The following is a 24375-nucleotide window of genomic DNA, read 5'->3' on the forward strand; positions in this document are numbered from 1 at the left end:
AACAATCCCTCTCTTTCTCCTGATTATTGCATCACAATCCTCCCAATGATGCTAGGCAGCAAGACCGGCAATCCCAGCTGCACCGTGTCAGAGTGGAGGTCTCCTCTCCTGACCCAATGGAGGAGTGGACACATGTCCATATCCAGCCATCTGGTGCATTTCCTGTTCCAGGAACATGCGGGACGACTGCAGCCGCTGGTAAACAAGAATGTGCGTGCAGAGTCCATCAACAATTGTTCTCGTTTTTTCTTACTCCGTTAGAAGCAGGTGTATGGAAACGCACCCACATGGTAGTTAGCGTTGAAGAGAAGCACACACATGTGGGAGACTATCAGAATTGTCATGGTACTGTTTGTTCTTTCTTTTCTGCAGCTGGAGTTATGGCATTTTGCTGATAGCAGTCGGTGTACTTTTGATTGGAGGCCGCATGCCTTAAACAAAATAACCCCAACACCAACAACTTCATAGGGTGGACTATGAAATACATCTAAACAAGTCCCCTTTCTCTCTGTAATCCTCCCACTCAGGTCAGTTTCTGGCTCAAATTCCTTCCCATGTTGAGTAAAACAGCTCTCAATGCTTTGGGGGAATCTGTGTTTGCTTTTGTTCAGAATAAAGACAAAACACCTGTCCCTCAGTCAGTGTAGATAAGAATAGGACTCACTAAATAACTGCATGGATGGGAACGTCCCTATAAAGTAGAGGTTAACAGATTTGAAACTAAGCTAAGAGGTTTGGTCAATTCCTAAAAATGACGATGATGGTAACAACTTAGTAAAAACATTAGAGATACACGGTGTGTGTGTGTGTGTGTGTGTGTGTGTGTGTGTGTGTGTGTGTGTGTGCGCACACACACATACGCGCACGCGTGTTTGTGTGCACTGTGTAGCATCAAATATGACCCCGTAAACTCTGTTTTTCTGTTATACAAGATTGAGAGCATGTCAGTGGCCTTTCGTCTCTTTACATAGATTGTAATTGTTTGCTGCTTTATTGTTGTGTATTGCTTCTTTAAAGTGCTGTGAGTGCATCAAAATGTAAATTGTGCTTTAGTTGAATGTTGTCTGTTGTCTGTTGTGACTTAATGTTAAGTGTATTCCAAGCAGCATTATAATAAATATGAAAATGTAATTTCAGTTGCGAAACATTTTTTCTTTAAAATGGTAACTATTAAATATATGACATCATTATGGATAGAAACCTGGAGAAATGTCAACGTCAAACACATTCACCATCATGTGATTATGAAATTGATTGCTCGGCAGGATGTAAGTAAAGATCCGTCTGTCGCCGCTGCCACCCTCGCATGTCTTGTCTCAAATGATTCAAATCAATTGTGAAACCACTGACTTGCAGATTGATTATTGCTGACTGAGAAGTGAAAGATTCATAGGAAAAACTGAATTGCTTAAACTCTCTAAACGTCATTCAAGTCAGCAAAATTAAGTTTAGTTTGATGAGATTCATGAATAACAAGCTCAGCAGATGAAATTTTAGTGAGTATCAAGTATTAGCCAGTCAGCGTGATGTTCAAGACTTAATAACTAACATCCCTAGTTACACTGATGTTTATTTTTGTGTCACTTAACATCACAGTTTAGGCATCATTCCAAGACTACACATTACATATTTGTCATTCAATGCCAAGGATTAACAATTACATTTTCATTGATAGTGATTTCATCACTTTGCTGTAAAATGAAAGCATTAGCATTACACCCAACACCGTGCCAAGCTTTCCTTAAACACTAACAACTCCACACAGGAAAACACTCACACACATAATGAAAATCACGCCGCCTTTATCATTCGGATAGCAATCCCTATAAATCCCTTCAAAATGATATTGATATTGTATTACTTAGATTTAAACTGCATGATATTGCCTGTGCCAAAAGTTACACACTATGAAACAAAGTCAGTGCTTTGAGGTGCGTCTTTGTCTAATTCAGTGCAGACCTCCAACATTATGTTGCCATATGTTTAAGTTACAGTATGTGGGATGCAGAGGCTTGTTTTTCTGATTGCTTTGTACCTCGCAGCTGTGCATACACATCTTTGCTGTATGACGTGTTTCAATGGAAGGTCTAAAATATTACGGATTGGTTGTACAAACTGTGTTGAAATCACAACTTATTATGTGAAAACAACAATAGTCAATTTGAAGACTCATTTGGGGGAGAGATTATTTGACATCCAAGGGAGGAAAAGTTACATTGGACCGAGAAGGAAACACTTGTATGAGGATCTAGCCAGATTTGAGATGCGTGTGTCCTCTGGGAGAAGAGAGGAAACGCTCCTCGTAGATTCTCCCTCCAATACACACCCTCTCCCTGGCCTATGATGTCATCACCTTGCTTTAAACAAAAAGACAAGAGGAGGCATCAGGTGGTGCATCGCCCCCCTCGCTGCTCCATCCATCATCCATCTCCACAGGGACTGACCCACCTGAGGTGGTCGATCAATGCCTGTCAGCCCCACACTCATCCATCCATTCACTGAATGTACTCATCTCTCCTAATGGAGCGTAATACATCCACCAGGCCTGTTCTATGGACCACTTTAAAAAAAGGCACAGTCAAGTATTTAAAACTTCAATATTTTGCAACAAAATCCATTCAATGGAATCACACTTGGGGCGGGCAAACAATCTTAAATTCTACCGTGTCAACTATGGTGAACATTGACTCGCAAATTTGCGTTGTTGACCAAGAATAAACCGTCTCGACCTCGTTGACCTTTGAGGTTACAAAGAGCAAAGTTGAGAAAGATGACGTAGATTTTTACCATCACCCACTTTTATTTAATGTTGCCTACATCATATTATAAAGTAAAAGAAATTCACAAAAAACACAAAACGCTATTTACACAAATCCGTTCATGCTAACAAAAGTATGTTTGCATCTCATGCGAGTGTCTAAAAGTATCGAGTCCCTTTATCCTTAATTTAAGAAAATACTGCCCCATCAAGTGATAGCCTAAGAAGTATGACTCATTGCAGCGTGACTCGAATACAGCTTTGAGTATATCTTCCAGCGTGGAGGCGGGATTGGCCTGAAGGAATGAGGTTTGTTGTGTTTGGCGCAGATCGGGGAGCAGAGGGCCAGCGGTGCGCCTAAGGAGGCGTCAGCATCAGCAGCGCTCCACACCTCTCTTGTGATTATTATCTGTTTATCCTATCTAACTTGCACGACTGATACACAAGAGATCTACTGATCTCCACAGATATTCAACACTAAATAAACTTATCATGGTTTAAAAAAATGTGAATGTTAATTCTGGTCAAATAAAGATTGTTTAAATGGCTTGCTAAGTGTTATTTTAGGCCAATATAAGACGTTCTCTTTAATTCAAACTTCTTTCTCCAGCAAGTTTTTTAAATTGCCCTCAGTGGTTTGTGCTCAGTCACAATAGGACTCATTGTCTACAGGAAGTGTGTGTGAGTGCATTAAATAAGCATACAAACACAAGCATGACCACAGGGCCATGTGTTGCTTCAGAGCCCTGCGTTGGGTCCAGGCAGGAGGCAGCAGTACTGGTTGTTTACCAGTGAGTGTCACAGCAGCGAGATTGTCTTCCTCGGAGGCGACAACAGGCTGGCAGAGGCTTGAGATTACATTCCTGGACGCCTGCGGAAAATCCAGCATCATGTTCCATGTCAGGCAGAACCGTTACCACGGAGACCAGGCTAGAAATGGGCTAAACAGAAATGTCGAGAAGCAGAGTGTTTGGGTTGTCTCACAAATGTCAAGAGGGTGAGAGTCATGGCCTCGGAGCTCAAGAGATAGAAATGGAAAGTGTTGTTAATGTCAAATGCAGTTTTGAGTCACATGTTTTTAAATGGAAAGCATTAGCAGTCTCATGTTAACAAAACTAGAGCACTTTATCATGACTTCAACTTTCTCACGTTCATTGAGTGTTTGGACTCCAGATAATAACAACGACATAGTGCTAATAAAAACATAGTGACTCTCAGTTATGTGTTCATTATTCAAAACGATATTTCTGTTTGTTTCTTCATGTGATTCATTATCTGGCCAAAAGAATGTGGATACCTGATAAAAACATGTTAGTGTTTGGGTTTAATATAATTGGCAACAATAAGTGTGTTACTTATTGCTGAGGTGATTTGCAGATGTTTTTCTTCCCAGAAAGTATGGGATACCTACTCACTATCATCCACACACTGTGTTGTTATTTTCCAGAAGAATAACACCCAACTGTATATCTCGACTAAAGCAGAAACCATAGTGCTCATGAACAAAACACATCATCTTGTGATGACTGGAAAGTGGGAGCAAACATACAGTGTTTTCAGAGCTAATTATAATTTGATGATGTGGGTTTTTCAGCACAACATAAAGTCTCTACATTAAAGAAAGGTTACTGTTGAATGAGATTTTTTGTGAGCTTCTTCACAAAACACAAAAGGTATTGAAACTTTGTGATATTCAGGTGACAGCAAATTCATATTTTCAAATCTCTACAAATGACTACAAAACCATGTGGATCGACAAAATATTGGTGAGAGAAGAATAGGTTTGTTGTTTTTGGAACACCATGTATATGAAAAAATAAAAATCCATTAGTCTAAACTCATGCAACTACATGTAATGATCCTGACCTGTGACACTTAAAGAGCTGAAACCTCTTTGTCTTCAGAACCACAACACTAATCCTGTAAGAGCCTCCTCACTGACCCCTTAGAGACCTTAAGACCATCACTATCTGATCACAGCCTGTGTTATCCATCAATACATTTTAGGTAAAGTTCCTGGCAGCAGAATTGGGTTCCCGAGGCACAGTTTGGTGAGGAGACACAGACCAGACAGTCTCACAGCTATCAAACACAGACACGTCACTGAGGGTCTTATCTATCTTGTTCTACCTGCGGCCCCTTCCACCTCCATCCCACTTGTCTACTCCGCCTCCTCCATATTCCTCCTCCTCGGCATGTCCCTGCACGACTCCCAGGATTCCCAGAATATCTCACAGCCAAAATAAAAGAAGAGAGTGTGCTCGGAGGAAGACATAACAAGGTATTGCTGATTCCCATTCAGATGTTCCCATTCATGCACACATACACTATGCCAGTGGTACTCAACGCTCTGTAAGATCCTAAAATAAGTCAGAGGGGTCACTAGAGGATTACAGAGGGAAGACGATAAAACACTTTTTTTTCCTGTTAAATCTTTTTTCTTGTGAAATGTTTTGGTGTCATTTAATATCATTGCTTTCTCTGTCGGGCTAAGCTCCTCCAACTAAACACACACAAAGATGCACGCACATACACACAATGCGTCAGTGGACAGAGAGTGAGGTGAAGGCGAAGTAAAGAATACTCGAGTTGACAGCAACTACAACCGTTATTGTTACTGCAATGAAATATTCGCGAGACAAAAAAGCCAATACATTATCAATAAATCTGCTCAACAAGCATGGACATGTAAACGAAAATAAAACCTAATTAAATCGTCCGTTCTCATCCACCGCTACCATGCTTACACAAGCACCATCGGCCAAAAGCATTTTAAATTTTAAATTTTTTACAAACAAGCTAAAATTGAAGCTGTCTGTCTGTAGTCTGTTTATCTTAGTTTGTTCTTGTAAAGTGATCTTCTGGCTGACACAGCAGACAGGAGGACAGAAGAATGCCTGATACTATCTCATGTCTGTGGTCTTCACAATTGATTATTATCATTTATAAACGTCACTAAGAAATGTTATTTTATTTATTGACATGTTGACATGTTAGATTTGTTTCCAGTGAGATAGTAATGACTATATAGAGCAGTGACTTTGCTGTCACTAAACAACATTTGGTAATAAATAAATAATTTGGTAATAAATAAATAATAATAATAATTTATTCATGAAAATTAAAATTATTTATAAAAGTCCTTGCACTTTAATAAATCCTAAAGATATATATTTCTACCCGAAGGCCACCGTAGTTCTTCGACATGCTTGGAAAGGGAGGGGTGAGCGGAGGGTCATGTTGTTGCTTGCTATCTGCAACCTCACCGCTAGATGGCACTTTATCCCCAAGTGAACTACAAACACACGAACAACGCCTAGCTGTTTAAAAGAGATACACCAGGGGTTCAATGTGTTTAAGTCTGTATTTCCTTTTGACATCACACACACTAAAATATCACAATATGCCATACAAACACAGGGGCCGAGCGCAGAGTGACACGATAACTAAGCTCCCTTTGGGACCCACACCCTGCAATGCCTGACCCTGAAAAGAATGAAAAGAGCTCAGTAGCAAAGTTCACTCTTACCATGACATCATGAGGTAAAGTTTCAGATATGATACATTCATTATCTAAATACTCAAGCAAGATTGTTCCATTGCGCTCTGAGTCTGGGCGCCACTCTTTCCCTGTGTTCTTGTCTCTCAATAACGGTTGCATAATGTATATTATTGTACGGTCTACTTTTAAGCAGGGATGTAAAGAGTATAATAATATTGTATTAAAGTAAAAGTACTATTTCTTTAGAGACATTTTACTTAAGTATTACTAACTAAATGTTCAAAAATTGTACAAAAATAGTGTATTTCAATTTAGCACATGTATTTAAAGTATACTTATCTAATACACTTTGAGTGTACTAACCAATAGTGGAAAGGTAAGTACAAAAAAGTATACTTAGTAAACTTATTTAATGTACTTAAGTGTACTTTTTTTCACCTGGGGTACTAATACCAAACCATACCACTACCATAGTTTGCTGATAGTGTTGTGTCAATGGTTTAACATACTAACAATAACCCCTACTTACCACTCATGTAGGCTGAAGATGACAGGGACAGGGATAGCAGCCAGGATGACAGAGAAAGTGAAGGCCAAGATTTTGATTATTTCACAAGGCTGAAGTCAGACACATTAGACCTCTTCTTCTGTTTTCAAAAGGAACACCTCACTCTCTGCATCGAAAAGAGCAAGCAGATACACTGGAGGCTTTTATGTTGATGGCTACTCAGACAGATGTTTTACAGATGCTGGACAGTGAGAAAATCAAAGAGTGAGCTGCTGCAAAAACTACTCATGTAGTGAGGTAATAATAACACATGAGTATACTGATATTGTTTTGTATTTCCATGTGACTATAATGCACCTGGGCCGGCAGAGTTAGTTTAGGTTCTGTTACTTAACTTATTACCCTTACACACACACAATCACACACCCAGCATGCAACACTACTGATACCACTGATGTTCACACCCCATCATATGTTATGTTATGTTCATTTCTACAATATAGTTCATACTAATCCTACCCTCTGATTCCAGTTTCTTTATTGTGTGGTCTTTCTCTGCTGACATTCATTCCTTAAGGCTCTGTAGTTATAATCTGATACTAGCCCAGAGTTAAGCATATTCATCTAGCAAACTAGACCTACCTATGTATAGTGTTACAATATCCAGTATAATTGTATTCCATGTGTCCATCCAGGCAAATTGGTGGATCCAAATGTTATTTTTTTTAAAACATATATGATGTAATTTCTTTGTAATCATCCAAAATAATGTTAAGTGTATGGGTATTTGTCCAAGTAGGCCACTGACTGGTCGATACGTGCAATGCATTGGGTGGGCAACGTGTCGCGTATTGAGTGGGCCGGTCTGACAGTAACTCCCGGGCCACTTTTTCCCCCCCTGCTTAGTTATGACGCTATTACTGTCACACAATGTATAACAACTTACTTGGTTAGGTCAAGGGCAAGATAACAATTGGGGGTCAAATAAATCTACTACTTTGACACTCTTTCTGAGTTTATTATATTATGACGAGACAGTTTGATTATGCAAACAGCTTTACACTTTTGAGCCTCTCAGCATGTATAAATTCAACAATGATAATTAATTGCAAGTCCAATAATTGATTCAACGTTTTTTACAACTCTCAAGCTTGGGACCAGAGGCAGGATCTTAGCAATACTGAAGACATAATGTCCCCCTAACACAGCCGAACTCTCTCAGAAAACTCTCACCAGACTCAAAAAAGAAACATTTTAGGTACATTTTAAACCCAGAATACACAATTTAGACGTGAAAATACGGACTAGTTTTTTCGTTTCTCTTCTTGTGGTGCAAAGAGTAGCAATAAGTTAAAATATACTTGCTTGTACCCATGTTACCTGAAAACTTACAGAGGTCATAACCTCAGTGTCCGACTATGCTTATTCCTTTAAACTGGCCGTGGAGATTATTTGGACAGACACTAAAAGCTGCTCTGATATGAAATGCTCCCAACAAGCAATTGTTATCATTCAACAAAGTTTGACATAACATTTGGAAGAGGTTCAATATCTGCCATTCAATCTGTATAACTGTCATGAAAACATATGATCACAGACAGCAAACATTCCTGAGCTGTTACATCTTCTCACTTGCCTCGCCTTCCTGCCGGCCACGTTTTTCTGTTTTGATCCTGAGAGATCTAATGAGCATGAATCAAGTGCAATTACCACATAGCCATCTGCAGACAATGAGGAATACACCTTTTGCTTTAATGACTTGACTCAATTATGTCAGGCCTGGCTGTACGGTATCAAAACATCAATTTGGCACAATTTTCTCTCCCCTTCAATCTCCTCTTTGGGCTGTAACAGCTGGATTTGGCCCCACATTTGGCCCATCATCCTCTGCATGAGGCTTGTCCCCGTCTAGACAGACTACATTATCCCAGGCTGTCTGTTTTTATTATGAGAGTATAGCATTTAAATACAATTCAGTTTATTTCTCCAATTATCATCAGTATTTTGAAGATGGTCTAATATGGCTCATGGTATACAATGGTCTTACATCATAATACAATTCATGAGTCTAGTCCGTCAGAGAAGGGACAGTATTACATTTTAACATCTACATCCTGCAACTTTAATTAACCATTAAATGAAAAGACCAAAGGCAATGAAAGTAAAGAGACAACACAACATGGTTACATGATCATGACTTCAGGGTGTCCACGCCAGATATTCTTGGCTCTCCTCGTGGGGAATATCAGGGCCTGGGCGTCCTCTACTGGAATGTGGATCAAAAGGGTCCAACATCTTCCACCATCCTGGAATGTTTGGAATGAAAATGAGTATTTGAGCCAGGATGAATAATAATATGTGTAGGAATCTGTAGGGAGTTACAAGGAGTAGTTGGGGGTGTTGGGGGTAAACACCTGTATGATGTACAAGCACTGAAGCATCTGCAGCTTATCTTCCTTAACTGGAGAGAAGGTGCAGAAAACACAGTGCCCTTTGGATGTTATGAGAAAAAGTGCACATGTTTTTTTTTATTTACAAGGGAACATTTAGTCATCAGAGGCAAATGTACAGCATGGGGTTGGTAAAAAACACTTGGAGATAAATCTGTGCTTCACTTCAGGCAGCTAAGATATAAAAAAGAAATCTCAAATCAAGGTCACTGGACCTCTCCTCCATGTTGGTGCTTTCGACTGTCAAGTGGTCATCATCCAGTTGAGTTGAGATTGTTTTGTCAACAGTTGTTTCTTGAATAAATGGTGATACATTTGTCCTTTTAATATCAACTAATCACCACCGTGGCAGGAGATCTAACTCACATTATGACATCAAATCTGACTGACTGCTATACTAGCAGGACAAGGGCGCCCTCTGGCGGCAGTAAAGACACGTGGCTCTTGTCCTGCAGGTGGACGTCTACTCAACCCGGCAGATGGAGGAAATCAGATACGGTTTGAGAACATAAGACGACACAAACTAACACAAATATAAATATAAGTCAAATGTAACGAAGCCGTTAATTAACGCCAGCTTCGCTTTTTGTCTTTTTTGGCCAAGAGCGTCCGTTGTCTAGGCAACAAGTACACGAGTCTCCTGAGACGAGCCGTCTCTCCGCTCATCTGCGAACACGAGTGAGTCTTCACGGTTTGTTTTGTCGGCTAACAACAAGAGAGAGTTCAACCATGGCAGGAGAAAAGTGGGCGTTTGAGCAAACCTTTTCTTTTAACCATCTTCCCTGCAAGGAGCTGTCCTTCCTAAAGAACCGGGATATTTTACAACTCCTCATGAAATGGTGAAGTAGGAAATGTAACGTTAGCTAACTTTAACATCCATGACAACTTTCCTCCCTCTGTGAGTAACTGTAGCTCCTGGCTGTGTGTGTCCAGGTCCATGCTGGGGAGGATGTCAGCTCAGTCGTACAGCTTTGACCAGTGCTTTTACCCGTACAACAGTGACGCGTTTGCACTGGTGAGGCACGCCATGAAATAGTTGCTGACCGCTCCGTTTGAGAATGCAGTGTAACCGACATGTTTTTTTACATGAGGAACTTGATGCTGAAACAAGGTTGTCTGACCCGATAACGTGTCTTTGTGTGTTTAATCATATGCTGTCACTCTGTGTTATGCAGTGTTTCTTTAGAGATCCCAACGTGGCATCCAGTCTGAGAAAGACGGAGGCCGGAGCCTGGGTGCCTCTTGGTATGTCATGACCTCCAGAAAGCCTTTCATTACTGATAGTAGGAAATTGATCTGATCTGCTGGACAATATTTTCCGTCAAATCTCTGCGGAATGTTTTTGACTTGTGTGTGTATATTTGTTGTGTAGACAAGCCGGTGGTGTCTGTTGACGTGGAGCCGGTGCAGTGCACTAAAGTCTCCATGGAGCTGTTCGACCCAATCTACTCTTGTGGGATCGTGAGGCCCTCTGGACATGTAGTCAAATGCTTTCATGATGTCTACCCCGACTATGATGAACTCAGACAGGTCACTCTCTTTGCTCATTCACCCGTCTGTCTGTCTCCATCTTATTTGACATGGAGTCAGTCCAAGTCTCCCTCTGTGCTCCCAGATGTTGCAGGAAGAGGACTCTGAGCACCACTATGTGGTTGGGAAGGAGGCGCGAGGAGAGTTTCTGTTTCTCCTCTTTAAGCACTTGTGTGTCGGGGGAGAGCTCTGTCAGTACGAAGACACCATCGATCCTTACATCAGTACCACAAAGCACATCTACAAAGACCTGATCAGGTGGACCGAATCTTACCGTGCAATTGCCGCCCCATTTGAATCCATTCCCTACAGCAATATAAACACTAACTATTATTGATCAGGTTATTAGACATGTCACAATCTAATAACATTGTATTTCTACACTTTAATACGCAGTGTTCAGAAGGATCCAGAGACTAAGAAGATCCACGTTGTCTCCACAGTCCTTAAAGTCTGTGCATATGTAAGTGACTGGTTGAATGCCTCTTTGTGCCAGCTGCATGCATACAAATACAATTGGATTAAATTGGACTGCACTCTGTCACACACACAGGAGGCTTACTTGAAGTGTCCTTATTATCTAGACACATTTGTAATCCTGTGTAGGATGAGTCTGGACGATGTTATCCCGGAAGACGAGAGGAGGAGCAGACATTTGCCTATGTGATCGTGGATCCCTTCAAACGACACGCAACGTTGTTCTCCCACTGCTACGGTGTAGGACAGTTCACATTGTGACAGAGAAGACCTGGAAGTAGAGTTTGTTAGATTCCTTGTGCACATGAGCATGTAGAAATAGGTGCGCTCAGACTGGAAGCCGTGTTCAGAAACTAGTTGTACACAATGAATTCCCAGTTTGAGTTACAAAAAGAGATGGATTCATTATTTTGTTAAGTGTCAATAAAATGCTTTTAAATGACAGCCTTAAAATGATTGCCTGCCGTTACATGATGCTGAGCCTTTTGTTGGTTCTCCCATTGTGTACCTATTTGAATTGATAACATCCTGCTCCAACTAAATGTTAGAAAGCTCAACCGTTGAACACACGATACGGTCATGATTGTAGTCCATCTTTCACTTCTGAATTATGATTTAGAAATATTTTAATTACATCACAATTTTGATAAATGGATTACAGCCTTGCATATTAACTCTTCCATGCTCTTTTCATTACGTTATGAACAAATTCCTTGGGTATGTCCAAATTAAATTATATTTTGACATCTGATTTCAACGCTCTGCAATAGAAGCCTGTCACTTTAAATGTCAAACATTACGCGGTATGGACCCTTTTCACAGCAGCCATTTGACGCGTCTCAGCAGGGTCAACAGGTGTAATTGATCATCTAATTTGTGTGTCACGGCCACTCCTGAGCCAACATGCACAGTCCCAAGGCCTCAATGGAACAAGGTCATAATAATGTTATTAACTACACCTGTGTTTACCTGCACTGACATGTAAAAATGGCTGCTGTGAAAAGGGCCTTTTGATTGATTGGTCTCTTTTTGTCTCAAATATTCCCAAGTCAATGTACAGTCCAAAGAACTTTATTGAAACAAAATAAATAATTCAGTCAAGTGAGCTAATTTAATCCTCAGATACACATTTTTGCATCTCTTTAAACTATCAAATAGAGGTGTGCATTTGATTAGAAAATAACATAAGTGCCATATTTCCTCAACCAGCTACATCAACTGGAATATTTTGTTGTTTATTGCTTTGATCAGTTTCATTTCAACAACAGTTCCAATACCTACGAGCAGTTAAAGGGCAACGAGCTGTAATCTCAAATGGCAGCAAGTCAGTGAATGATGGACGAGTCATGAAGAAAAACAGGGAAAGAGAACGTGCAGATTGAGTCATGCATTCAGTCAGACAACCAGTGACTGTTTCTCATACTTGGTTTTCTAGAACACACACACACACACACACACAGTAGTTATCAGACCTTCATCCCTCCAGTGTTGAGCCTGACAAAGTTTGAAGGACCCCTCTCCAGGGAAGAAGGCACAATGGTGCCCATCAATGTGCCAGTTATCTCCTCAGTGGTCTACATAAGAAAGAGAAGTAAATTGCCTCCACATTCTACTTTAATGTGTCAATTTGTCTGGTTAGGACAACACAAAAAGTGTAGAGGCTAAAAAATGTCCACATGGATGGTTTGAGGCGACAGTCGTATCACGTGAAACCGCTGTAGAGTATACGGGAGTGTAGTCCACTAACCAGATCTCCCAGGTGGTTCATTGCCAGCTCATAGGTGTGCAAGCCCAGAGAAGCTTCAAGGTTATGGCCAGCAATCATTTCCAAGTTCTCTTCCCATATCCGTCTGCGACCAGACTCCCCAATCTGGAACACAGCATTAATATAAACCATGTGTGTTATTGTATGCATAATGTCTGTGTGTAAAAGAATACTACATTAAAAAAAAACACAAGAGAAAGAGACATCTCTGGATTCTGGAAAAGGAGAACTTGTCATTGAAACTTGGAAAACGAAATGTATTTATATTGTGTCCTACATCCGCCTTATGGCCTGGCTGAGACTTTGATTGGATACCTGCAGCTGATACCAATTAACATTTAGAAGCAGTGGAAATAAAACCTGACTCATGTTATACAATCTCTAAAGTCTATGTTAAAGATATTTGTACATGCATGGAAATCAGTGAGGGCTGAGTGGGCTGAGTGTTTTTTTTTAATAGAGGCAAAAATTGATGGATGAAGAATGCATGTATATGATCAAATATATTTCCAATAAATTTCAGATAATCAGAGTTCATTTAATTTGACAAATTGACTGGTAGAGGATGCTATACAGGTGAACCACTATTCTTATTTGGCTGTATACTATGCCATTATTGGAGGAAAGTCCTCAGTAAGCAAAGTAATTAGTTATCGTCATTTAATGACAGAGACCCTAAAATATGACCAACCTGAGGAGATAACAATGGGAAAATATAGGCTGAAGCTCAAAATATGTATGCATCACCATGCTCACTGCACGCCTATAATTAAACCTCCAATAACTTAATTTGCCACTTGGGGGCAGCCGATACAAGTTGTAAAGACAACATTGGCAGTATCATAGCCTGTCAAATTCATACGGAAAATTCATAGTAAAACAGCTTATATTTACACACCCAGCAGTTACGTCGCAACATTATTATTCATCTGGAGTCCTGTTTATGACAAATGTAAGTCCAATATTCACTCTCCTTTAATTATTTCATTAAAGTGAAGGCCTCTTTTTAGATGGAAGAAAGAGCAGCAAACCTCTGAGGAAATTTGGATATGGAAATCAACTCATCTGGATAACACTGGGTATTTTTGTACAGCTGTGTTATGATTGTGGCGCAACAGAATAGCACAGGTGACTCCTTACTGAATTTCCCCAGTTAAACAATAGCATGTCTCCCACTAGGGGTTAAGGCAAGAGGAAAAGTCAGAGGAGATGCAGAGTAGATTATAGGAAATGTATTGCTGGAGATAGTTTATAAAAAGTTGTATTATTAGGGCTCGGGCACCAACCTGGTGGGAGTGAAGGACCTATCCAATGTGAGAGCAATCCCGTGAAGTCAAGTGAACAGCAGGTTATTGGCAAGGTTTCCTAAACTTTCACATTCAAATTAGGCATTCAAAAGCAAAAAACACAATTGTAGAGCGTAGTTATTTTGGCATTGTTATCATCCATTTATTGCAATTAATTCATAGCAAAACATTTTTTTATTTTTAGTTCATACAGCTGTAGTATACCAGCCAACGTGTGATTTGCCAGATACAGTTAAAACAGCTTGGAGAAGCCGCCATGATTGATGGACCTGAAACTCAATGTGGCTCGGGGCCGCCGTGGTGTTGTCGCCTCATAGGAGGGCCACTTCAATGTTCAAGTCCGACAAGAAAGTGCAATATTTTTGAAAACACATTTTCATCATACTTAACAAAAAAACCGCAACAAGCAGTTTCTATACATATTTATAGTAGTTTTTAACAGTGCAAATACATTTTCCTTAAATTATTTTACATTACTTATTGAAACATTGCACCAAACCAACAAATGCAATCCTGACTACATTTGTACTTTGTTCTATTTCTTGCCACATGGCAGCGTTTCTGCTCACACAGCTGAGCCTCATTGGCCCTGATTGAGGTCGCAGAAGAAACCCAGAGTACAGCTTCAAGACGGGCATCACGAAGTCTGGACCTGTACTTGCATTTATTAAAGTTCATAGTCGAGAAAGGTTTCTCACACAGATATGTGCTTCCAGTAAGGCACATTACCCGACCGGACACTTTAGTCAGCTCAGAGAAGGATGGAGGTAATTCTCTCATAAATTGTCAGGTCTGGTCGTCCTGTCGCACTGCAAGTCAATAAGTTCCATTTGCAACATACTTGGGACACTCCACATCATCTGAGAAGGGGTCTGCAAACAGCTGGAAAGTGGCACAGTGTGCCTTGAAGTCAGCACGACGCTGATCAAACTCCTGCAGGAGGTTTCCAACAGCAGAGGCATTTTCATCCCTTCCACAAGAGGTCTGCATGTTGTGAAATGGATGAGAGCAGGCCCTGGAGCTTCAGGTTAAGGATGTCCAGCTCCTGTGTTATGTCCACTAGGAATGCAACGTCCATAACCCATCTTGGATCATCAAGTTCAGAAATATCCATTCTGCCATCTTCCATGAATTCATTCACTTCTGCGCTGAACTCAAAACATCTCTTCAGGACATTACCCCTGCACATTATAAATATAATATTGTGGTAATAGTATACTAAAAGTTCAACGTTTGGCTTATTCAAAGTACTAAGAAAGCACACTTTGCTATTACTATGCTATATTACTTTGTACACTACATACCATTGTCCATTAAAGTATTATAAATGTGTTACCAGTATCCTAAAGACTGAATGAACTTCCCAGATAGTAATCAAAATCACTTTATTTAATTAAAGTGTACATGTATAACTAAACAGAACACAACAATGAACCATCAAACATTGAACCGCAAACAGGATCCATCTGATGTAGTTTTTCTTTGGCTGAAGTGCTCATTGTTACACTTTGGCCTGATGACGAGTCCGAGGCACTCTTTAATAACAGTATCTGTTAAGAGAAGAGAGATGTACGTTATTTTTAAATTTGTAAACGGATAAACTTGTTTCTAATTTTGACTTGTTTCCCGACGAGGTCCCTTCCCTGGCTCCCATGTTACTGCGCCGTTAGCTAGTTAACTGTTGGAGAAAGCATGTACACCAACAATAAGAATAAAAGATTTACATAATTATCATTGCACCCATTAATAAGCACGCTGCGTTAGCTGAACATCTAGGACAGGGGTGGGCAAACTTTTTGGCTCAGGGGCCACAATGACTTTTACAATTTAGCAGACGGGCCGGGCCAATATCAAATGGATGGAGAGTGTTTGTGTGGACCAATATGAATTACAAGTGAAAGCCTATAACTAAAAAGTAAAGAAACCGTTCCAGTGGGAACAGTGTTGTTGGTCCGGAGCGGTGCAGGGCGGTGCAGTCCCGTGGGTTTGATGTGCGTTTGTTATGCCGAAGAAAAATACTCTGGATGTAGCCGGGAGTTAATTTTACAACTCTAAAACTCTTGTAGTACGAAACTCAATATTTGGCAAATGTTCCTTCATCCATTTCTCATCAAGCGCTGTTGTTGAAGCGAAACTCTCAAAAAAGGCAATAGTTCTCGCTCTCGTGAGATTATCGTTGTCCACGTGTGCATGAGGTCAGAGCAAGTCGCGATCAAGTCGGAATCAAGTCGGACACCACGTGACGAGCCAGCTGTTCGCTGAGCCCACACACATGTAAATGTATGGGGGCGGTAATGTACCCGGAAGTTGTTTGCCGACCACCATTAAAAGTTAGAGAAGAAGAAGTCAGTATCGAGCGATTTCATTGGCTCTTGCTGTCAGCCAATGAAGGACGCTCTTGTACGCATGTCCTCCTGCCTCCATGTGAGTAGTGCTCGCCTGCTAGATAGCTACTAGCTGAAGAAACATCATGGTAAGTTAAAAAAAATATGTATTAATGTATTGACACGAGTAATTTAAATAACTCTATGTGAAATGTTTCATCAGCAGCTTAGCTATGTGTCGATGTTACTGATAATTAATGTGCGCGTGATATCCCCATTGAGTGTAAACGTCACAGTCCTGCTGCACAACTTGATAACGGCTCTTTAAGGTGTATCGTGTAGCTACACAGTGAAGTTAACCCGCTCCGTTTCTCCTTCTGGGACGTTTAGCATGCGTTAGAACCAGTTTGAGCCTTTCCTCATGGTGTCGCGGTGAAAATAAGTTTGGATTGATTCCAGCTGACTGAAAATGCCCCTGTGTAATGTTATCTATTAAAAGCGTAAAATTAACTCAAACATCAGAATTTGATAGTGCTGAACCGAGCTCACATGTCCCCTCTCCAAATGGCAGTAGCGTTGTAGGAGCCTGCGTCTCTTTGCCTGAGTTGAGGATGATGATGATTATGTTGTCGTCTTCGCAGCTTCGTCGGGAGGTGAGACTGAGGCGAGAGTACCTGTACAGGAAGGCCCAGGAGGACCGGCTCCGAACAATCGAGGAGAAGAAGGAGAAGCTGAAGGGCGCGCTTGAAGGTGGGATGGCATAATTTTTCATCCTGCGGCTTTTCGATCCGATGGGTGGTCGGCAGCGTAAAAGATCCCGGTGTTAACACGGGCTGTGTTTGTTTCCCTCTCTGCAGAAAATCGTCTCCTTCCAACCGAGGTGCGCAAAGATGCTCTGCAGCTGCAGAAGCTCCTGGAGTACGACGACGAAGGGGCCGAAGGTTAGTGCCCCTGTTTGTTATTATGAGCAGCATCCTGTCCGATCGTCACGTTGTCTTTTTTTTGTCAACGTTGTGTTCCTTTCCATGTTTTGATTTGTTGGGGGTGGTCTTGTCTGCAGGTGTCAGCTCCCACATGGATGATGAGTACAAGTGGGCCGGAGTTGAAGACCCCAAATTAATGGTCACCACATCCAGAGACCCCAGCTCCAGACTCAAGATGTTTTCCAAGGTCAGACCAGTTTATCTGCAGTGAATGGCTCAGTGAGGACAGCAGCTGGCCTGAGGGGATATACTATTGATATATACTATACACACTATTCTATGGGTCTGGACATGTTTTGAACAGTTTAAAAAAAACTAATTCTAGAGGAAATGGAGACTGTCCAATTACCACAGTACCAATTAATTACTAGCATGTCTTTTTATTTTTTGTGATAGCACTACAGGCTTTCTGAACATGCTAACATTTTATTTTATTGGCCACAGGCAAGCAGACATTTCTGAAGAATAAAGTATCAAATAGTAAATGGATAATAAAAGAATTCCCTAACAAAAAATACATTATCATTAGCAGTTTACTCCAGATTGTTTTTTAAATGTTTCTTTCTTTCTTGACAGTCTTTTTTAAAAGGGTAATGAGATGTATAGAAAAACTAGAGCACGTGGTACCTTATTAAATGCTGATTTGGACAACACAAGTAAAAAGCACAAACTACTGATCAACAAGACCAGAATTACTTCCTTCATCAGTCTTGTCTTCATCACAAAGCTGACTGATTGGAGAACAACATGTGGTGTGTGTGATGGTCACAGGAGGTAAAGCTGATGTTCCCCGGAGCCCAGCGCATGAACAGAGGGAACCATGAGATCAACTCGCTGGTGAGGGCCTGCAAAGCCAACAACGTCACAGACCTCGTGATCCTGCACGAAACCCGAGGAAAGCCAGGTACGCTGGTGTCTACCTCAGTCTGTTTTATAACTTTTTTTTTTCTTTCAAAAATCAAATGGCGTGTACTGGGAAAGTCCCATTACACAAGTGAAAAGAGCTTTCTAGTAGTGAATGCTAATGAAAGAGCTCCATCTGGGAAATAATGATGATAATATTAATTATATGATATGATCATACCAGTGAGATTAGTCTAGTAAAACTACTCAGAATTTAGAGGGAGCACAGCTCTGATATGTAATGTCAATTCGGTTTATTTTGTATAGCCCAAAATTACAAATTTGCTTTCTTTTACAAATTCCACATCAGAATATCCTGGTACTTTCTGAGGGACTCTGGGTGTTTCCCAGCTTGCTCGCTTGTTGCCTGCTTCCCTCCAGCTCAGACGTCACACACACACAACGCCCGGCAGAGTTCCTGCGAGAACGCCAAAGCGAACTTGAGAGGAGACATAGAATAATTTTAGGACATTATTGCTCCTGAGAGGAGGAACTATAATGGAATTCCCCTTAGCCTTAGTTGCTGCCTGCCAACCCGTGGTTTAAAGATGGCAACCAATGGGCAAGCACATCTTCTTAGCGCCATGATGTAATGCCACGCGGCGAACAATCGAACATTTCTCCGAGTAGGAAAACAAGATTTTATGTGATTTCAAAAAATGTTTTATAAAAATGCTTGTAATCGGAGTATAAAGACAACCAGAGTGACACATGGCGTATCTGATAGATTGATTAATTGATTTTCATGCCCGTATATTTTCAGATGCCATGGTGGTGTGCCACTTGCCGTTTGGACCCACGGCTTACTTCACGCTGTACAACGTGGTGATGAGGCACGACGTTCCCGACATAGGCACCATGTCGGAGGCCTACCCCCACCTCATCTTCCATAACTTCTCCTCACGGCTCGGCAGCAGGGTGAGTGAGCTACACTGGGCTTTGTTGATGTTCTCTGTCACCGTTTCTTTTTTTGTGGCTCCAACTAATTGATCATTCTGCTCGCGCAGGTTTCAAACATCCTCAAGTATCTATTTCCGGTGCCGAAGGAGGACAGTAGGCGCGTCATCACATTCGCCAACCAGGAGGACTTCATCTCTTTCAGGTTGGCACGACTGGACCGACTCAGTGCAAATGCCCAAAAGACTTTGCCTTTAAGGATGCTCCAGAATAATGCACTTGTATTCTTATAGGCATCACACCTACAAGAAGACGGACCACAGGAACGTCGAGCTGACAGAAGTGGGACCCAGGTTTGAGATGAAATGTAAGTATGAAGAGATTCTTGACCTTCTATATCAAGGATGGGTCCGGGAACTGTTAGCCTAGCTTAGCACAAAGACTGGAAGCTGGGGTTGGGTTGTTAAACCTTGTGGTACTCTAGCAAGATATTAACACGTACACTCCACAGCATTGTGGGGTTACAAGGAGTAAATATAGAGTGATGTCATTTAATAGTGAGGTCCTTCCACCAGAGAGCACTGCTACGTCCCACTCCGTTCATAACTTGGACCAGATATTTAAAAGGAATGAATTAATCCCTATGCAGTTTAACAAAGTCTTTGTTTTGTTGTCGGTCTCAACACAGCCTTGAGTTTAAGCCAGGCTAAACCCGGTCCCGGCAATCAATGCCCAGAATTAAAACGAAAAGCTGTGAATGTCATGTGGGGAAAAATATCTGCATTAATAAACAATTGAATCCACACTAAAAGCAACATAGTCGAAAGTAAGGCTGGCAATAAATTGTCGCCTGACTCTAGATATTTTTTTATTAGATATTCATATCGTGTGTGTGTGTGTGTGTGTGAAAATGTTTTGCTGCTTTGAATTATGTTTTTACATTTATTTTTATTGCAACTAATTTAAAGCAATACACACATTAGTATAGTCCGATCTGTCATGCCCGAGATGAAGCAGTGATGTTATGAGCCTTAGTTCTGAGTTTAACGGCTTCGCATTGGTTTAATATTATAGTTTTCTCTTTTGTAAAGCATGCCGCTCTGATGACAGCAGACTTGTCCATGCTTGTGATTGGTTGGATGCTGCAAACACTGCCCCTTTAAAAAAAAAAAAAAAAAAATGTATGTGAATCTGCTTATAGCCTGATTCAGGGTTAGTTGAGCCAGATTAACTGAAATAAATCCTGGGTATGTTGAACCTGCTTATATTGAAGAATCCTGTTCTCAGGAAATAGTTGTTTTAGCAATTGTTCTGTTCTGAACGCCTTTTGTTCTGGGATGTGTGAAACGTTGACATGTGTCCTTCTGCTCAGTGTATATGATCAAACTCGGCACCCTGGAGAACGAGGGCACCGCGGATGTGGAGTGGCGTCACCACGCGTTCACGCACACAGCCAAGAAGAGGAGGTTCCTCAGTGTGCAATAGGAACTAATAAAGTACAACCAAACTGTTGCTGTTTTTATAAATATCATCTGGAGTTTAGACATTAGTTTTTGTTTGTTTGCATACCAAATCTTATAGAACTAGAATTTGTTCAATTAAAGGGTTTACCATCGTCAAACTACATCATATCCTGAGTGCCAGTAGTTTTCAACTCAAACTAAGCCTTTTTTGATAAACCCATTGATTAACAAAAGATCTATTGCATCGGTTCTGACTGTATTATAACTGTTTTGCTATTTTGTAATAAAATGTGTATCTGGTGATCCATGTTGGCTTAATGGTGTTCAGACTTATCCACATGTGTGAATATCTACTTTAAGTGTGTGAAACCTGCAGTGGATTGAGCGGTCTAATATTTCACAAGCAAATATCAATTTACGTCATTCTTAAAACAGTGATTCATATCTGTATCGTACCTTGTCTTCTGTAAGATTTGAATTACCAGTTTGAGTTACTTAAAATGACTGCCTGCCGTTACATGATGAGCCCTTTGTTGGTTCTCCCATTGTGTACTAATAATTTAAACTGCTGACAAGATCAGGTCATGATTGTGGTCCATCTTTCAATTTTATATTATGAGTTAGAGCATTTTTAATACCACAATTTTGATAAATGGATTACTGCCTTCGATATGAACTCTTTTCATTACGTTATGAACATAAATTCCTTGGGTATGTTACTTATTTTTTTGGACATCTGATTTCAACGCTCTGCAATAGAAGCCTGTCACTTTAAATGTCAAACATTACGCGGTATGGACCCTTTTCACAGCAGCCATTTTGAGCGTCTCAGCAGGGTCAACAGGTGTAATTGATCATCTAATTTGTGTGTCACGGCCACTCCTGAGCCAACATGCACAGTCCCAAGGCCTCAATGGAACAAGGTCATAATAATATTAACTACACCTGTGTTTGCCACTGTTTTACCATTACCGTAATGTACGAAGCTCTGCTTCTTTGCGGTCAGTATCTGGAATTACGTCGATAGCATAAAAAAGGTCGAGGAGTTACGGTCATTTCAATGTTGCACGTCACTCTGGTGCACCGCTCTACACCTGTGTTTACCTGCACTGACAAGTCAAATGGCTGCTGTGAAAAGGGCATTTTGATTGATGGGAATATTTGAGACAAAAAGAGACCAAAGTCAATGTACAGTCCAAAGAACTTTATTGAAACAAATAAATTAATAAGTTAGTCAAGTGAGCTAATTTAATCCTCAACAGATACACATTTTTGCATCTCTTTAAACTATCAAATAAAGGTGTGCATTTGATTAGAAAATAACATAAGCGCCATATTTCCTCAACCAGCTACATCAACTGGAATATTTTGTTGGCTTTAACTTTTTTCTTATTGCTTTGATCAGTTTCATTTCAACAACAGTTCAAATACCTACGAGCAGTTAAAGGGCAACGAGCTGGAATGTGAAATGGCAGCAAGTCAGTGAATGATGGACGAGTCATGAAGAAAAACAGGGAAAGAGAACGTGCAGATTGAGTCATGCATTCAGTCAGACAGACAACCAGTGACTGTTTTTCATACTTGGTTTTCTAGACTAGCGCCCCCTAGTGGCCTCAGAGGTAGTTGTGTGGAAGCCATACTTCTCTATCTGACATGCGTATGAAAGGATGCGTGCCTGCAGAGTTTCCTGTGATGATACAAATGTCCATGCCTCCAGATCTGACTGGTGTTAAATACTGTAAGGGTGTCCATGTGAGGAGGTCCGGGCCGAGTTGCAATGATATGCTAAACATACGGTATAATTATCAGAAAATATAAAAAGTTGCAGCAGTCATAAAAGACTAATACCCTACAAATGACGTATTTAGAACAATGGTGATGATGTTTCTTTAGTTAGATCAATAGTTTGATAAAAAATAGCAATTATGTGATACCCATATGAAACACTATTTCAAAACAGCTTTAATATTTAGTTTTGAGACAGAAAGCCACACCATATCAGTTAGAGAACGAGGACATAGAAGGCACAGGTCATTTGCTTTCATGTCTTTACTCAAGACTTCACTGGAGACATCCAAGTTTGTTTTTTCTTCTAATACTGGGGCCACCACTGACAACAACATGCAATACAGTCGTCTCATATTTTCATGAAGCTCAACATTCCAGGTGACAATGAAGTGACGGCACTGTTCAGTCTAATCATGCCTCTAATAAATACATCTGCTATAGCCGAAGAACGAAGCGTCTCTATGAAATAAAGAATGCTTCCATTTATTTGCTCATGGCATAAATAAATCTAAATGGAGCGACCAATGAAGTACATTCACTGTTTGAAGTTGAAAAATTGAGCACCTGTCAACTGGTTTGACTGGAACAAACACATGAATCACTTGCAGGGACAGAAGAACTGTTCTCACGGGCCAAATGCAGCATTGTGAATGTTTTCTTAGTTGAAGCTGGCAGCAATTATCTGATGACATTAAAAATATACGTATGAGCTCTGCGAGTGGTGAGTGTGAACCTGATCAGCTGTGTGAAGTTACAGTTTTGTCGTCCATGATTCGATTTGACAAAAATGCTACATGTATTTAAAGATCATATCTAACTGAATTAAACATATTAACTTAAATCTTACATTCACAAAAATAATTTTTTAAAAACGCATTCTGACATTATGGTTAGAAAAAAACGAATGCTTTAAAAATAATTACAGTAATCAAATCAAAACACAAAGACTAAAAAAAATACAAAAAAGGTGTTATATTGATCAAGTGCCAAAGTATTAAAAGGAGTCGCTTTCATTATGACTGTGTATGTGTGTGCATCTGTGCACTCTCCAGTTTTGTCCATAAGCACAGAGCGTTTGTTGACTGTGCATCAGACATCTCCAACAAAGAACCAGAAAAGACACTACCCATGGGTGCCAAACCTGCACCCATGGGTAGTGAAGCTGTGAGGCTGGAACCATTTCCTACGACACGTGTATTCATGACGATAACGGCCTGGAATTCATGCGTTAGATTTGGACACTTTATAGGTTGTTTAAAACTGGCCAAAAGGTTTCTACATCCTCAACATAGCTCCACAGCTGCTGCAAGATCACATGCCATCTGGTGAGTGAGAACCATCCTGTAAGAGAGGTCAGCTGTCACGGTAAACCGGACCGGAGGAAAGATGTGAGTGATGAGGAGCAGTGCAGAATAATCAGTAAGGTTTTATCTACAGTAACATGCATATCTGGGGGGGGTGGGCGGCAAGACAGAGAGGTTTAAAGTGGGCATGTTAAAAACACAAAGTTACGTTACTGAAATACTCATTTCATGAGATTCTGGACCTATGAAAGGCTTTATCAAATCCTAAATAAATAAGGGCATTCTTTACTTAAAATGCCAGACAGACAGTCTTTGGCGGAATTTTTGCAAGTGGGCTTATTGGAGACTTCTGAGAGAGGGAATGGAGATGAAAACAAACAGCAACGTACACTCCACGTCAGTCACTCCAATGCATT

The 24375-nt window shown here is 40.6% G+C and overlaps 2 protein-coding genes across 2 annotated transcripts; both read left to right on the plus strand.

The window, feature by feature from the left end:
* The first annotated feature begins 9947 nt into the window (after positions 1-9947).
* On the plus strand, positions 9948-11486 carry cfap300 (cilia and flagella associated protein 300). Its single transcript, XM_034545742.1, has 7 exons — positions 9948-10057; positions 10152-10233; positions 10394-10463; positions 10591-10748; positions 10834-11006; positions 11145-11211; positions 11355-11486. Exons 1-7 carry the CDS (start codon positions 9948-9950, stop codon positions 11484-11486), a joined length of 792 nt encoding a protein of 263 aa, XP_034401633.1.
* A 5171-nt stretch (positions 11487-16657) lies between these two features.
* Positions 16658-21170, plus strand: imp4 (IMP U3 small nucleolar ribonucleoprotein 4). Its single transcript, XM_034546058.1, has 9 exons — positions 16658-16770; positions 17263-17371; positions 17479-17562; positions 17682-17791; positions 18376-18508; positions 19271-19425; positions 19515-19609; positions 19698-19771; positions 20777-21170. Exons 1-9 carry the CDS (start codon positions 16768-16770, stop codon positions 20887-20889), a joined length of 876 nt encoding a protein of 291 aa, XP_034401949.1. The 5' UTR covers positions 16658-16767; the 3' UTR covers positions 20890-21170.
* The last annotated feature ends 3205 nt before the right edge of the window (positions 21171-24375 follow it).

This window comes from Cyclopterus lumpus, chromosome 11, assembly GCF_009769545.1.
Source record: "Cyclopterus lumpus isolate fCycLum1 chromosome 11, fCycLum1.pri, whole genome shotgun sequence".
Taxonomy (NCBI): domain Eukaryota; kingdom Metazoa; phylum Chordata; class Actinopteri; order Perciformes; family Cyclopteridae; genus Cyclopterus; species Cyclopterus lumpus.

What these genes read in the sequence shown, in the direction of transcription:
- cfap300 (XM_034545742.1), top strand. Translation starts at nt 9,948, where the DNA reads ATGGCAGGAGAAAAGTGGGCGTTTGAGCAAACCTTTTCTTTTAACCAT. An exon ending in TTACAACTCCTCATGAAATG is followed by an intron (nt 10,058 to 10,151) that starts GTGAAGTAGGAA and finishes GTGTGTGTCCAG; the next exon opens with GTCCATGCTGGGGAGGATGT. An exon ending in ACAGTGACGCGTTTGCACTG is followed by an intron (nt 10,234 to 10,393) that starts GTGAGGCACGCC and finishes TGTGTTATGCAG; the next exon opens with TGTTTCTTTAGAGATCCCAA.
- imp4 (XM_034546058.1), top strand. An exon ending in CGAAACCCGAGGAAAGCCAG is followed by an intron (nt 18,509 to 19,270) that starts GTACGCTGGTGT and finishes GTATATTTTCAG; the next exon opens with ATGCCATGGTGGTGTGCCAC. An exon ending in ACCCAGGTTTGAGATGAAAT is followed by an intron (nt 19,772 to 20,776) that starts GTAAGTATGAAG and finishes CCTTCTGCTCAG; the next exon opens with TGTATATGATCAAACTCGGC.